This window comes from Salvia hispanica, chromosome 4, assembly GCF_029641045.1.
Source record: "Salvia hispanica isolate PSC_SH4W2 chromosome 4, Shi_PSC_v1, whole genome shotgun sequence".
Classification (NCBI taxonomy): Eukaryota; Viridiplantae; Streptophyta; class Magnoliopsida; order Lamiales; family Lamiaceae; genus Salvia; species Salvia hispanica.
The window spans coordinates 34,046,520-34,060,708 of record NC_142695.1 but is presented as its reverse complement, the minus strand read 5'-3'; the positions used below and the strand labels follow the sequence as shown (position 1 = coordinate 34,060,708).

At 34.6% G+C, this 14,189-nt stretch overlaps 1 protein-coding gene across 1 annotated transcript; it reads left to right on the top strand.

Annotated features, from left to right (window-relative positions):
* The first annotated feature begins 3,626 nt into the window (after nucleotides 1-3,626).
* On the top strand, nucleotides 3,627-8,515 carry EMB2737 (embryo defective 2737). The gene is made up of 12 exons (XM_048089290.2): nucleotides 3,627-3,938; nucleotides 4,075-4,139; nucleotides 4,738-4,836; nucleotides 5,279-5,408; nucleotides 5,674-5,733; nucleotides 5,890-5,949; nucleotides 6,659-6,781; nucleotides 7,259-7,330; nucleotides 7,417-7,554; nucleotides 7,853-8,008; nucleotides 8,142-8,249; nucleotides 8,346-8,515. The coding sequence occupies exons 1-12, from the start codon at nucleotides 3,714-3,716 to the stop codon at nucleotides 8,379-8,381; spliced, it is 1,272 nt and encodes a 423-aa protein (XP_047945247.1). The 5' UTR covers nucleotides 3,627-3,713; the 3' UTR covers nucleotides 8,382-8,515.
* Nucleotides 8,516-14,189: the final 5,674 nt, after the last annotated feature.

The window sequence follows — 14,189 nt, the reverse complement described above, 5'->3', positions numbered from 1 at the left end:
TATTTAATTTCTATTCATTTAAAATATTACTTTATTTATTTTAAAATTTAATTAAATAAATTTTCATTGAATTAAAATAGAAGATCCATTAAAAACAAAATATTCACATGCAAATTAATTTTAATAAAATTTTAAAATAATATTCGAATTAAATTCGTAATGCATAAATCGCACAATTTAATTTCTATTCAAATTATACTTTAATTTATTTATCATGAAATATAATTAAATAAAATTTTAATTTAGTTGAATTTATAGATACAAACATTATTCAAATTAAATTCACATTATTACAAAAATTATAAATATGCTATTAGAAAAAAAAAGCATATAAAAAAAATTCCACTAAAATGAGAAAAATAAAATATTGAGTTTGGGGTTTGAACCTATTGACCCCATGATTTTTCAAGACATTTTTACCGCTAGATTAAGCTTTGATTTTGTATTGGAATCAAACTAATTTATATAAAAATCAATAAAAACTCCATTCTAAGCGTAAAACTAGCAGTCCCACCTCAAAATCACAAAGAAACTTTAAGTTGAAAACCTATTTATAAAACATCCATTTGTTCCACAAAACAGTGAAAGTTATGTTGGAGTTGAAAATCTATTTTACTCAAACAATACAAAACTTGCTCCTCTAGTGTAAAGGATTACATATTACTACAAAATATAATCTGTCACTAATTGACGGAATCTATGAGATGAGACGTCCGCAATGCGGGGCGCTCTGTCTCGCCCACTCCCCTCCACATCGAGGCCCTTTGCGAGACGAGATGTCCGCAACACTAGCTCGTCTAAGTGAGACAAGTTTGAGCCCACAACGAGCTGCGTTGCAGGTGCCCCAAACAGCAAGGTGGGTGCAACTTCTTTAGATGATCTCAATCTTGTTAGCAACATCCAAATCATCATAGTCCAGCGTCAACTTCACGTACGCCTGATGAGGGTGTTAACCTTCTTCATCTAATGTCGTACATTTTCTTGATGAACACTCTATATCAATGACGGATCCAGAAAATCGAACTCGTGGGGTCAAAAAATAATTAATAATATATAATATACTAATATTTAAATAATTATTATATATATATATTAATAAAATTAAAATATTTCATTATATATAAGCACGGTAATTTAATAATACTAGTATTCATGAAAATATAAAAAAAAAGTATCATACAATAATTTAATTTTATTTGTAATTTTACAAATATTATTGTTATATAACTACAAATTAAATCAAATTAATGAATCATACTAAATGACAATTATTTTTAATATTTTACACATTTTCAATTTACTTGGACTATTAATAAAACATTAATTAAATCAAACAAACTGCAAACACGTGTTAAAATACTACGGAGTATTTAAGTTTACAATTAAAAGAAAGAAATAAAATAATTTTGTATTAAAAAATTCCCTAGGTTTACTCAAACGAAATTACGGTGGTGCGCCGCTTTCTTCTTCGTCTTTTTGAACTTCTGCAATTTTTCTACCTTTTCCAATTTTCTCATGATGCTTTTTCTCTTTGCTGAAACTATTTCACCTCTCCCCTAGTCTTTTTTCTTCAATTCTCTTCCTCATTTCTCTTCCGTGGACACGAAGAAGCCGAAGCATGGGGTCGGAACTGATGCAGCGCTGGGTCGACGGCTGATTTTGTGAGGTTCTCGGAGGTATCGACGGACCGCCGGCCGACCCCACCCGACCCCACCTGGGTCCGTCATTGCTCTATATCTTCATCTTGTCAGCACAGATGTCAACAATGAAAACGAAGCTATTATTGTTGTCCTCAATCTTCTTCATGGTAGTGATCAATGTACTCCATTGAGAAGGATAACACACAATCAATGTTCTCCATTGGAAGTATGCTAGGATGGGGTGGGTTTGCCGGTGGTACGAATTTAGGCTACAAGAAAGGAAAGAATCATGGGAGAAAGGTAACATTAGAAATCATAAGAGGACAGTGGCTTACTTGTGATGATAGGCAACAAATTGAATAGCCCACGAAGAATTTCATAATTAAGAAAAGAGAGAAAGATTTGATAAATGAATAAGCACCTATGGAATGAAAATGTTAGCGGTAAGTTTTTTATTTGCTTGTTTATCTGAGGGGGAAGGAGTATATGGTGGAAGAATGATGCATGGATATGAAAGAGAAACTTTTTTTTGATAGATAAATAAATTGAGATAAAAATGCTATTTGGCCAAATTTGTTAGACTAATATCGGTGTATTTTGAGGGAAATTTGCGACTACATAGACAAAACACAAGGCTAATAGATCTCCAATGGCTCAAACCCATTTTATTGTAAATATTATATCAAATACTCCTTCCGTCCATAAAAAATAGATCACTTTGTGTATAGCACGAGTTTTAAGATAGAATTGGTAAAGTAAGAGAGAGGAGGAGAAAAAGTAGGTAAAGTAAGAGAGATAGAGAGAAAAAGTGAGTAAAGTAGGAGAGAGAGAAGGAAAAGTGGGAAAAGTACGAGAGATAAACTTTCCATTTTAAGAAAGTGATCTATTTTTTGTGGACGTCCCAAAATGACAAAAGTGATCTATTGTTTGTGGACGGAGGGAGTATTATTTTACTCCAACCATTTACACTAAACTCTAACCTAAAAGAATACTCTCTATATTATGCCTTTTCTACTCACAAAATTTGAAAAAAATTTGAATTTGAGTTTAGTGTAAACCTAAAAATAGGTATTTTTTTCCAAAAACCAAAAATGAGATTGGTTTTGAAGTAATGTTAGAGTAGTTATTTATCCCATTTTAGATTTTAATGTACCTTGGACATTGTCTTAAAAATAGTTATCTATATCTAGTCATTACCAATTTATCAAATAGATCTAAATATTTTATTCTCCATTTTCATGTTTTCTCATTTTTTTAACATTAATTTTATGTTTTAAGTTGTTGTTTTTGAATTATATTTTAAACAAATAATTTATGATCATATTTATAATAATTGTATAATAGAGTCTTATTCTAATGCTTATAACACCCTAATCCAAAACTAAGACTAACTCTACATTCTTGGATTTTAAAATGAGTGGATAAGATTAAAGCTTACAAATTTCAATAAATAGTAGACAAAATATCAACTAAAGGGTAATATCGTCATTATGTTATCACATGATAATTTTCATGGGTGTTTTTTTATATCAACATTGTGTATTACAAATATCAATAATATATGACATGAGAATATCAACACAAGGACAAGAAAATATCAACATATTTTTATTGATATTTTACCTACACAATATTGAGATTTTGTATACATTATGTTTAGATTTTTTTTTGCATTTATTAATAAAATCTGCTTATCAACATGCACGAAAATTGAAATATAATTTTTCAAATTTCATCACCCGAATATTGTCGGAACATATGCAATTGAGACCTCGTTGGAATCCTTATAAAATTATCTTTAATTTAATATATATTTTGTGAAAAAATAATTTAAATCGAGAGAATTACATTAATTTAAAGTTTTGAGATGATTTTCACGAGAAAAAATTTATTAATTTTTTTAATTTAAAATTTCTCTTCCATCAAAATTAATTTTGGAATGAGTTTTAGCTATACTTGTTACAAAACCCCAAATCCCAAAATACTCCAAAAATTTGATAATCAATCCTCTTTTATCTATCAAGCACCACTACATCCTCTTCATCTTCTTCTTCCTCACTCCCTTCTGCAAAAATGTCGCGGGGAACAGACAAGCTGGTTCGGAGCATCCAGAGATTCATGGACTTGCAGTACAAGAACTTATCGCGTCGCTACGGCCACCAATTCATGGACATCCTCGAATTCCCCGTCAAAGTCGTCCTCGCCCCCTTCACTCTCCCCTTCGACATCGCCGGCTCCGCCCCCCGCGGCTTCGGCGTCCCCGAGTTCATCTCCAAGCTCTCCTACTCCGCCATTTTCGTATGCCGCCCCTCTTCCCTTCAATTTCAATGAACCTTATCTTAATTTTGGGTTATTTACTTCCTTTCTCTTTGGATAAAAGAGAAGATTTTTAGCTTGTACGTTTACTGCTCTGATGAATTTGAGCTGGTTTCAGGCAATTGCTACTCTTGGGACTTATGATATTGCAATCGAATTGGGAAAGAAGGTTTTATGTCAGAGGTTGCCTTTTTTATCTCACTTGATAGCTCTATTGCTTTTAATTTGGCTTAAGAAGGTTTCTAGCATTTTACCATATTCGGCTAATATGACACATTTCTTAGTCAGCACGGAATTTTAAGGGTTGATGGATAATGTGTTTAATTGGAGAGCGAAAAGGTAGATGTGAGTATTAAATGGAGAGGGAAAGAGAGTTTAATATTTTAATTGGAAAGAGAAAAAGTGGTTGTGTGTATTATTCTTAGTTGGGATGGAGGGAGTACTATAATTCTTTGATGTTACAAGTAGGTGTGTTTTTGTACATCTATCTATGCTTGTCTCACACTCACACTTCACAATCACCTCATCCATTCAATGTATCACCTCTCTAGTACAAAACATGTGTATCTGCTTTTGTTTTCAAATGTCACAAACTCACAGCTTCCATGTCAATGAGATTAATGCTTGGTGTATTATGTATTGTGTGCTTTGTATGGTGTTTTACTGCTCAACTTTAAGGAAAAACCACTAGTACTTGTTCATATACTCCATGTCAACATGGTGTCTTATAGCTAACTACACATGTTGATTAAAAACTAAATTCTCAATCTTTGAAATGCAGGAACTGTCGAACTTGCTGTGGTTGGCAGGCTATGCAGTGCACCATGTGCAGAGGCTCTGGAAGGGTGCAATACCAAGTAAAGAATTATACTTTGAGAAGGTAGCCGAACGCTTAAAAACTTGCTTAGCACAATGAAGCTGAAAATAATAAAGTGTACAGATTATAAGATTCTTTACCTGTTTTATGTTGGTCATGGCTCTGGAAATTTTGTATTCAAACAGTCAGTTTCATCAAACATTTTCATATTTCAGTTTCTATGTATATCCATGTTTCCGTCTCTTTACTTGTCACTTAATTATATGATGATGAGTTCTTGTGCTCTGCCATATATAGTAATTAGTAAATAGTAACTAGTAAGTAAAGTACAACTTGATGTTGAGCCATTGCACAGATATAGAATTTAAAAGTTTTAATTGACTACTCGTCTTTGGTGATTCACTCCATGCACTTGATTATTTGATGTTATTTATTGTTTGTGTGAATTTTGCATCTCACTTTGTTAGCTGATACTTCAATACTCTGTTATTGATAACTTTTTTAGTGGTGAGAAGGCAACAGCTGAAAATATTGCTGATGCAGTCGCTGATAACCGAGCTGAGTTGGTTCACCTTCCTTCGAGTCTCAACCACTTACCCTTGCCATCTAAAGAATGTCCAGATTGTAATGGATCGGTATGACCCACAATTATATCTATTGCAACTTTGCTAGTGAGTGTTTCCTTACTGTATCCTTTGAGACAGTAGGGAACTGTTTTAATTTCATATATGATCATGTTTTTAATAGTATCACATCTTTGAACAATTATATGATGATAAAGTAATATCTGGTTTTAGGTTCTTGCACCTATACACTCCCTTGGGCTTAAACTTTACAAGCATTAGAAGGGTTTTATCCTTGGTGTTTATCATTTTCTCGGTCCCAAATCTTTATTTGCAGGGGGTCATGAAATGTCCCGAATGCAAAGGCAAGTCACCAATTAGGATATCTGCAGATGATGTAAGATTCGCTGCCATTGTGTTCTCATTTATGGATATATTTAATGATTTTGTGTTGGTTTAAATTTTAGTCGCCTGCACATGGTATTGCTGATATATTTGTTGCTTCAGCTCATATCTTTCTTTGTCATGTTATTCCACGTCTGACTTTTTTCAGATAATGGAAACCCCGTGGAAAGCTTATAGCATCATGCGTAAGATGGATTACCCTTACGAGGTCAGTGATATTTAGTTTTCTTTTTCCACATTAGATGAATTCAGTGCCTTTTTTTTTGTTTCTGGTTTTCTCACAGTCTAGTTATAAACTTTGAGGTGTTATGTTTTAAGAAAGTGGAAGTTAGCCCTTGTGGTACATATTCCATGAAATTCATACAAATTATAGTAAGACAGATGTCTTTCAGAATCTAACTTTACTACTCAAATTAAGCATATATTCCTATGGAAATGTTCAAAAATCTAAAAGCCCAAAGGAAATGATTATAAAATAAGAAAAAATAGAACTACAAAAATAGAACTAATCCCTAGCATCAGAAATCATGTAACTTGTAAATTCATTATGTTCTTCCTGCGTTGTACTTTGTTGTTATGCTTACGACAGCGGAGCCATCTTCCTGGATAAAAGAGGTTGGGAATTTGTGAATTTTTCTTGATTCAATCTTTTACATATGGTCCTTGCCACATAAGTTCTGGAGAGTCGTGGTGTAGACGGGTAAAACGTGAGAGCTGTAAATCAGAAGTTTGATCCTTGGGATATATCAATGGATCCTCAACTAACCTCGCCACCCCCTAAACAACACACACAGCCGTTCCTATCCATGATATTGCATGCCACACTGTAATTAAAGAAGTAACCTTAGTTGAACATGAATCTTTGCTTAGATTCTACATACTGCCAGCAGCCTTACCTGTTTTGTTTACTTGTGCAGCATATAATTCATAGTATGAAGGACCCAAGCATTGGTGCATTCTGGTTGATAACTTTGCCTCAGATTGTTGGAGGTTTCGAATATGATGAAGATGTCAAGCAGAAAATCTGGTGGGAATACAAGGTACCAGTTTCCTTTATGTTAAAACTTTGTTTAAATCGGTTGAAAGTGCTCAAAAGGTTAGAAAGCATGTGAATATTCTCGAGCTCCTCAAATTTCTCAAACAAAAGTTTATGGTTTTGTGTTCTTACCCATCAAACTCCATGAGAAAAGACTACTCTTATGCATTGATAAAATAAGATCGACATTCAGGTCCCTGCAAGAGACCTTCCCATATCATAATCATTATCTTACTTGGGTCTTAGACTTTGAGCAGCCTTTGTATGGACATATGCAGCCTGCCTTCCCCTGTTTCCTTGTGTATGTTAGAATTTTGTGCTTTTGCCTTGAAGATAAAACACAAACTGCTATCATACTCAGCTTTGACTTCAAATTGTTATGGTGATCTTTTTGGCTATTAGCTGTGGGATTTGGTCTTTCTGATTTGTTCTGTATATTTTTGTTTTATATAGTTTTGTGATAATTTGTGTCATGGTTTAGGAATCTAGGCGGTATGACCAACTCCGAGATGAAGTAACCAAACGGAAGCCTGGGTGGGAATATTTGCAAGAGGTAGGATAATTTTCTACCTAGTCCATGACAACCTAGGAAAGTTGGTAGGCATTTTAGTCACCCTGCTAACTGTATCAACTTGGCAGGCATTAATCTCAATTGATCCCATCCGTGCTAAGGATGATCCCGTCATTGTGAGAAACATTCCATACCACAAGGCCAAGAAAGCTCTGGAGACAGAAGTGCTAAAGTTCAATCCACCCCCGAGACCTGACAACTGGGGGGTATGTATGTTTTTCTTGAGTTCTCTGGTCACTTCTAGTTTCAAGTATTTACCGTGGTGTTACTAGTTTGAATCACTAACTGACTTCAAGTCTGGATCACATTGCATATAGAATCGGAACGTATAGCGTAATTGTTGATGTCAGTTTTTCTACTGGAACTCTTCAAATGTTGCACAAATATTGTGTTTTTCTTAATGGCTAAAGAGTAATTGTTGTTGTGATTTATAGAAGCATACGACACTCGCATGTTCATAGCCCTTTCCCCATCTCTTGCTCTCTCATGTAAGCATATTTGCAGGACTTGGACCTTCCACTAAATGCGTCTTCTTGGACTGATGAAGACCTGAAAGATCCAAAAAAGCTCTACGAGATGACCGTTCTTCTTAATGCACAGAGAGAAATTGCTGACAAGATATTGGATGAGCAGTGGGAAGCAAAGTGGCGTGAAGAGAAGGTATTTCGTTGATCCTATACTTCTTCATATCCATATTCGTTGAACATGACACAACGGTTTGCTTCTTTTCATCGTTGCTGTTTGTTTTGGTTACTGATTTGGCTGATGAGAATGCTCTTCACTCAATCTGCAGATAAACGAGATGCTGAAGGAGAGGATAGAACCGTACTTGCAAAACATCGACAATAGTGTTCTTCCGAAGCCTATATTAGTGCAATCCCAGCAGAATCAAAACCAGAAGGTTTGGCCTCCCTCCCTTGTTTTATTGTAGCTCGTCATTCTCCCCTCTGACCAGGAGACCTGTAAACGAGCAGCTAATTTGCGTTGTTTGGTGCAGCGAAATCAGGATAGGCGATGGTGGCGGCTGTTTTGATGGGTGCTTCTCTCATTGATTAGCTTGCAAGAACGGATTTAAAATGAGCTGTGGCCAATTTGCTACCTTCTCCCCCACATTTTGTCTTAAACAATCTATATTTTGAGTTTATGTTTTTCAGATTTTGATGGCTATTGTGAAAATCCATTTTAGTTTTAAAATTTTATCTTCAAATGTAAGATAGAAAAAACAGTTTCCACCAAAAAAGATGGAAAAAGTACATGAAAAAAATATTGAAACTAAATGAACAAAAGGTATGTAGTATTGATGAATAAATAGGATTCATTTTGATACTCACTCTGCAATTTCAATTTTGAGACCTTAAACGAAAACAAAACTAAATGACAAACAAATCCAGATAATTAAGCTTAAAGGTAAGATGTAGGTAATTCAAAGCCTTACAAACAGGAAAATTAACATGTATAAATAAATACATAAATCCAACAATGGAAAAACAGATTTACCCATAATACCATGCAAGCACTCAAATACGGAACATAAAACAAGATAAAACGCGAAAATATTATTCAAACGGTACTTCTAGCGCAGCTTGTAACCCTAGTGCAACCGCGGCTGTAGGGGTTGGCGGCCTCGTGCTCTTTGCAATTGTAGTAGGATTGCCCTCTCTTATCGCAGGGGACCTTGTTACGTGCAAGGGCGCCATAGCTGATGTATCCGGCCGAACCTAAGTGGCGCCTGATAGGATCATCCATCATCATTTCTTGGTCTAGGTGTTCCATCGAATCCGCCACCAACCCCTGCCCCATACCGTAGGAGCTCGAATGCGCCATGGTGGCTAAGGCAGCAACCGCAGCCGCTAGGAAAATTAGATGCACTTGCAAACTCATTATATTGCTAAAATAATTGGTTTCTTTTCTCTTGATGCTTTGCTCTAATGGTTGTATTTTTTTTCTTCTTCTTTGTTGAGTCTGATTGAAAGGTGAGAGAAAGTGTTGGTTATATTAAGGTAAATTATGAGGAAAATAATTGTGGCTAACCGCAATTTATGGGGTGTGAAAATGGAGCGCTAGACATAACTTTAGGTCCCATTTGTTATGCTAGTTTTACATTTTATAATTTATTTTAGTAGTGAGGAAAAATAGGAACTATGGAGGAAAATATTAATACTATTATTAGCATGGAGTAAAACTTGAGATTTTAGGCCTTGGGGTTAATTCTATGAATATTTTAGCATGGAGCTCTTATTAGGTTCCAATACAGAGGAAACATAATTGTTGGTGTTACAATTGTAATTCCCAAAAATCGATTTTGGGCTGTTATGATAATTTAACAATATGAAAATTGATAGTAGTACTCAAAAAAGAAAAAAAATGATTGGCTAGATTGTGTGGATTTTCACATTTGATAAACCAAATGGATGGTGTCACCATGCACTCTTTCATTCAACAAATTCCCTATTTTTCTACAGTATTTCAAAGAGGACAATGAGTATTTTTTTAATCAAAATATCAAGCTAGTTGAGCTCTATAAGACATATAAAGTTTGGATCAAGATCGATTTCAACTGATCACAAACTTTTAAATTCTTATTGAACATTAGTGTTATTTGTGATTCGACTAAACTCAGCCATAGCCACAATATGCAAGATCCAGATGAAAAGAGAGAGTGGTGATAGCAATTAAAAAACCTCAAAGAGGAACAGTCACAAATTTATCATAGACATTAAATAGAATGACAGGTCTTATATATGTATGTTTATGTGTTACCATGAAGTTAGCCTATACAAAACTATATGATAATGATAGCACTCAATTTTTTTTATTCGGCGGTTCGATCTATATTTATCATTCATGAACGTTGATAAGATCCATCCATTTAGCATCACCTTAGGATGGCATAGCCTTATTTCTAATTTCTAAGGGCGAGGTTCAAACGAGGAAATTATTTTTGCTTTTTGGAAGTTTATTGATATCTGTACGCTAAGGAACCACCTATAAGAAAATAATTAATGGTAATATATTTTCTATTATATTATTAATTTATTTATTTAATACTAATATAGACATGTATTCATATCCTTTTTATATATATTATTCCTTTTCTTTCTCAATCTCAGCCCCACAATTTGAAGATCTAATGGCTAAAAATAGGGCCACTTGTGTTTAATTAAAATATTAAAAAAATCGAAAAGGGCTTTGTTGGTATACACAAATCAATTAGTTATGGTAAGTTCCTTGATTATCTCCCTAGCAAATATCACGATTCTTTTTCTACAGATTACACGCTCTTCTTCTGTTTTCTTCTCTCCCTCATTGTTTTTTCTTCTTTTTTATTCTCATCGTTTTTTCTTCTTTTTTCTTCTCTCCCTCATCGTTTTTTCTCCATTGAAGTCTTTCTCAAGAAATTGTTGTCGTCTTTTTTCAATTGACGACGTCTGGTGTTTAGGGTTTTCATCACAAAACCAAATTGTTGGAGTATTCATTCACGACGCCTGAAGAGAGGAGGATTGAGAGAGCGAGTAGAGTGGTGGAGAGATTCAATCACGACGCCGATTTCCAATTCATCCACAATTGCATTTCCGATCTCTTCGCGCAACGGTTGAGATCTATGGTTTTCTGTATTAGTTTATGATTAGTTCGTTCTTGTATTTAGTTTTATTTTGCATCAATTGTCATTTTATTTTCATGAAATCATCCATTGCTTATTGATTTTCGTGTTTTCTTTTCATCAGTTACAACTTGTAAATTTCGACAAGTAGTGTACTATATTAAGTGTATAATGTTGATTGTATTAATGTACGACTATAGTTGTATAATGTATATGTCAGCTTTGAATAATGTACATTGCAATGGGTTTAATATGTGATAGAAGTTAAATCCATTCTCCATTGAGTTTAGCAATCCATGGGGCTAGGTTGTAGTACCCACTCACAAACGGAACCATCACAAAGGGCACGGAACCATCACAAAGGGCAGAGAGTTTGAATCATCCCCCTTGGATTTAGCAACCCATAGGGCTAGGCTATAGCACCACCACATGAATTAAATTTTATTTTTTAATGCGCTTAAGATTTTGTACAGTAAATAATGTACCAATAGTATCTAATAATGTGCACGGATCAGTGTATAATGTACAGATTGAATAGAATAAGGTTGAAAGGAAATTGAATTCATGCCCTTTGGGTTTAGCAATTCATGGGGCTAGGTTGTAGTACACAATCACAAACGGAACCATCACAAATGGCAGAGAGTTTGAATCATTCCCCTTGGGTTTAGCAACCCATGAGACTAGGTTATAGCACCACAACATGAATTAAATTATATTTTTTAACGCGTTTAAGACTTGATACAATAAATAATGTATAAATAGTACTCCCTCCGTCCCCGATTAAGAGTCACACTTTTTCATTTCGGTCCGTCCCCAATTAAGAGTCACACTTCATTTTTACCATAAATGGTAAGTAGGTCCCACATTCCACTAACTCACTTCACTTACATTTTACTCCCTCCGTCCCAGATAATTCGTCCCAGTTTTCCATTTTGGTCCGTCCCATATAATTTGTCCCACTTCACTTTTACCATTTTTGGTAGTGGACCCCATATTCCACTAACTCATTCCTACTCATATTTTATTATAAAACTAATATATAAAGGTAGGACCCACATTCCCCTAACTTTTTCAACCCACTTTTCATTACAATTCTTAAAACCCGTGCCCGGTCAAAGTGACCCGAATTATCCGGGATGGAGGGAGTATTATAAAACCAATATAAAAAAGTAGGTCTCACATTCCACTAACTTTTTTTCAACCAATTTTTCTTTACATTTCTTAAAACCCGTGCCCGGTTAAAGAGTGACTCCTAATCAGAGACAAAGGTAGTATCTAATAATGTGCACAGATCAGTGAATAATGTACAAATCGTCCATTACTACAGGACACAAATCGTCCATTATTGGGTAAATAAAATCCATTACACTGAAATATTTGTACATTATGTTTATCAGTTAAAACTACTCATAAAATCACAACAAAAACGTCTCATAAACATATACTCCCTCCGTCCCGGCTAAGATGACACATTCCTTAGCCGGCACGGGATTTTAGGAGTTACTGGTTAAAGTGTTTAATTGGAGAGAGAAAAGGTGGGTATAAGTATTAAAATAGAGAGAGAAAGAAAGATGAATATTTAAATAGGAGTAAGAAAAAAGTGGTTGAGTGTATTAATTGGAGAGAGAAAGTTTCCAAAAAAGGAAATATGTCATCTTAGTTGGGACAAACTAAAAAGGAAAACGTGTCATCTTAAGCGGGACGGAGGGAGTACGTTACAAGACACAAATCGTCCATTACTGACTAAATAAAACCCATTACATTGAAATATTTTCATATTATGTTTATAAGTTAAAACTACTCATAAAATTAGAAGAAAAACGTCTCAGAAACATATACATTACAAGACACAAATCGTCAATTACTGAGTAAATAAAATCCATTACTCGGCTTCCTCTTCTCTGCATCTTCATGAGAGGTATAAGCCTCGGCCATTTGATGTACAACCAATATCTCCCTGAATTTTTGCGCAATTGCAAGTGGAAGAACATCATCCACTGCTTCGTCAATATCCAACCTTGGCTGCTTCGCTGCTGTCCAAAAATCAATAATGTATCACATTAATGCACAACACTAACTGTATAATGTGCAAAGTTGATCAAATAATGAATTGATGAATATTACATTCTCTCAACCATTGACCTTTTATAAATCAGAAGCATCCGTATTAAATCTAAAATCATAATGTACATCACTCCCTACAATAATGTACATATAGCAGCAAATAATTCACAAATGAAAGTTAAAACCCCAAAAAACTTTTGTACACCACTCCCTACTATAATGTACAAATGGCAGCAAATGATACACAAATGAATACAAAATTCACTCATTTATAGGCAGGATATCAAACAGATGGATGTAGCTTCCATCAAGAACATAATGCACAAAACATTTTAAAATAATGTATACATTCCGTCAAATGATGCACAAAATAATATAACAGTCACCCAACCAGAAACTAGAATGTATACCAATCCATAAATGTACAGAACAAATAATACAAATAATGCAAGATTTATTAAAACAGCCCCCTACAATAATGAACAAATAAATGCAAATTAGACTGTCAAAATTGCTCACCGGCAGTCTGGGTTGGTTGGCTTTTGAAAGGCCTGCCTCGTTTCGTCATCCTAGATCTGTGAGACAAACAAAAAATCAAATCGGATATAATTTTCTCTCCCAAATCGCCCAATACACAATTGTAAACCAGTCATTAACTACATACTTCAATAATGGACAGAACCCTAACAACAATGAATACGATTTTACGATTTACGAAAATCTCGACCGAAACAAGTACTAAAAACTTGATCTTGTTTGGGAGAAAACATTGAATCGACGATTAGGTTGTTAATCGATGGTGATAATCACCGATTAAGAGTAAGTATTATAAAAATTTGAAGCATTTAAACCCTACCTTGTTGTCGACTTGATGGTCGCGCGCGAAGGGAGTCAGGTTTCGACTGTGAAACGCCGTGTGCGGGTGATTTATCGACGGAGAGAAACGAGTTTTCCGGCTGCTAGGGTTTTGAATGGGGTTGAAATTTGGGGAGAATATTTTGATGGGAGACGTCTGGAGTGAGAGAGAGAGAGTGTGAATGGTATGTGAATCAGTTTCTCCAAAAATACCGCTTAATTAGCGGACCAGCAGTTCTGAAACGTGTGAAATTAGATGTGTGTTTACAGGTATACCCCTATAATGCACAACGGATATCAAATAATGCAACTCGGAACCAA

What these genes read in the sequence shown, in the direction of transcription:
- EMB2737 (XM_048089290.2), top strand. Translation starts at nt 3,714, where the DNA reads ATGTCGCGGGGAACAGACAAGCTGGTTCGGAGCATCCAGAGATTCATG. An exon ending in CAAAGTGGCGTGAAGAGAAG is followed by an intron (nt 8,009 to 8,141) that starts GTATTTCGTTGA and finishes CTCAATCTGCAG; the next exon opens with ATAAACGAGATGCTGAAGGA. An exon ending in AGCAGAATCAAAACCAGAAG is followed by an intron (nt 8,250 to 8,345) that starts GTTTGGCCTCCC and finishes TGTTTGGTGCAG; the next exon opens with CGAAATCAGGATAGGCGATG.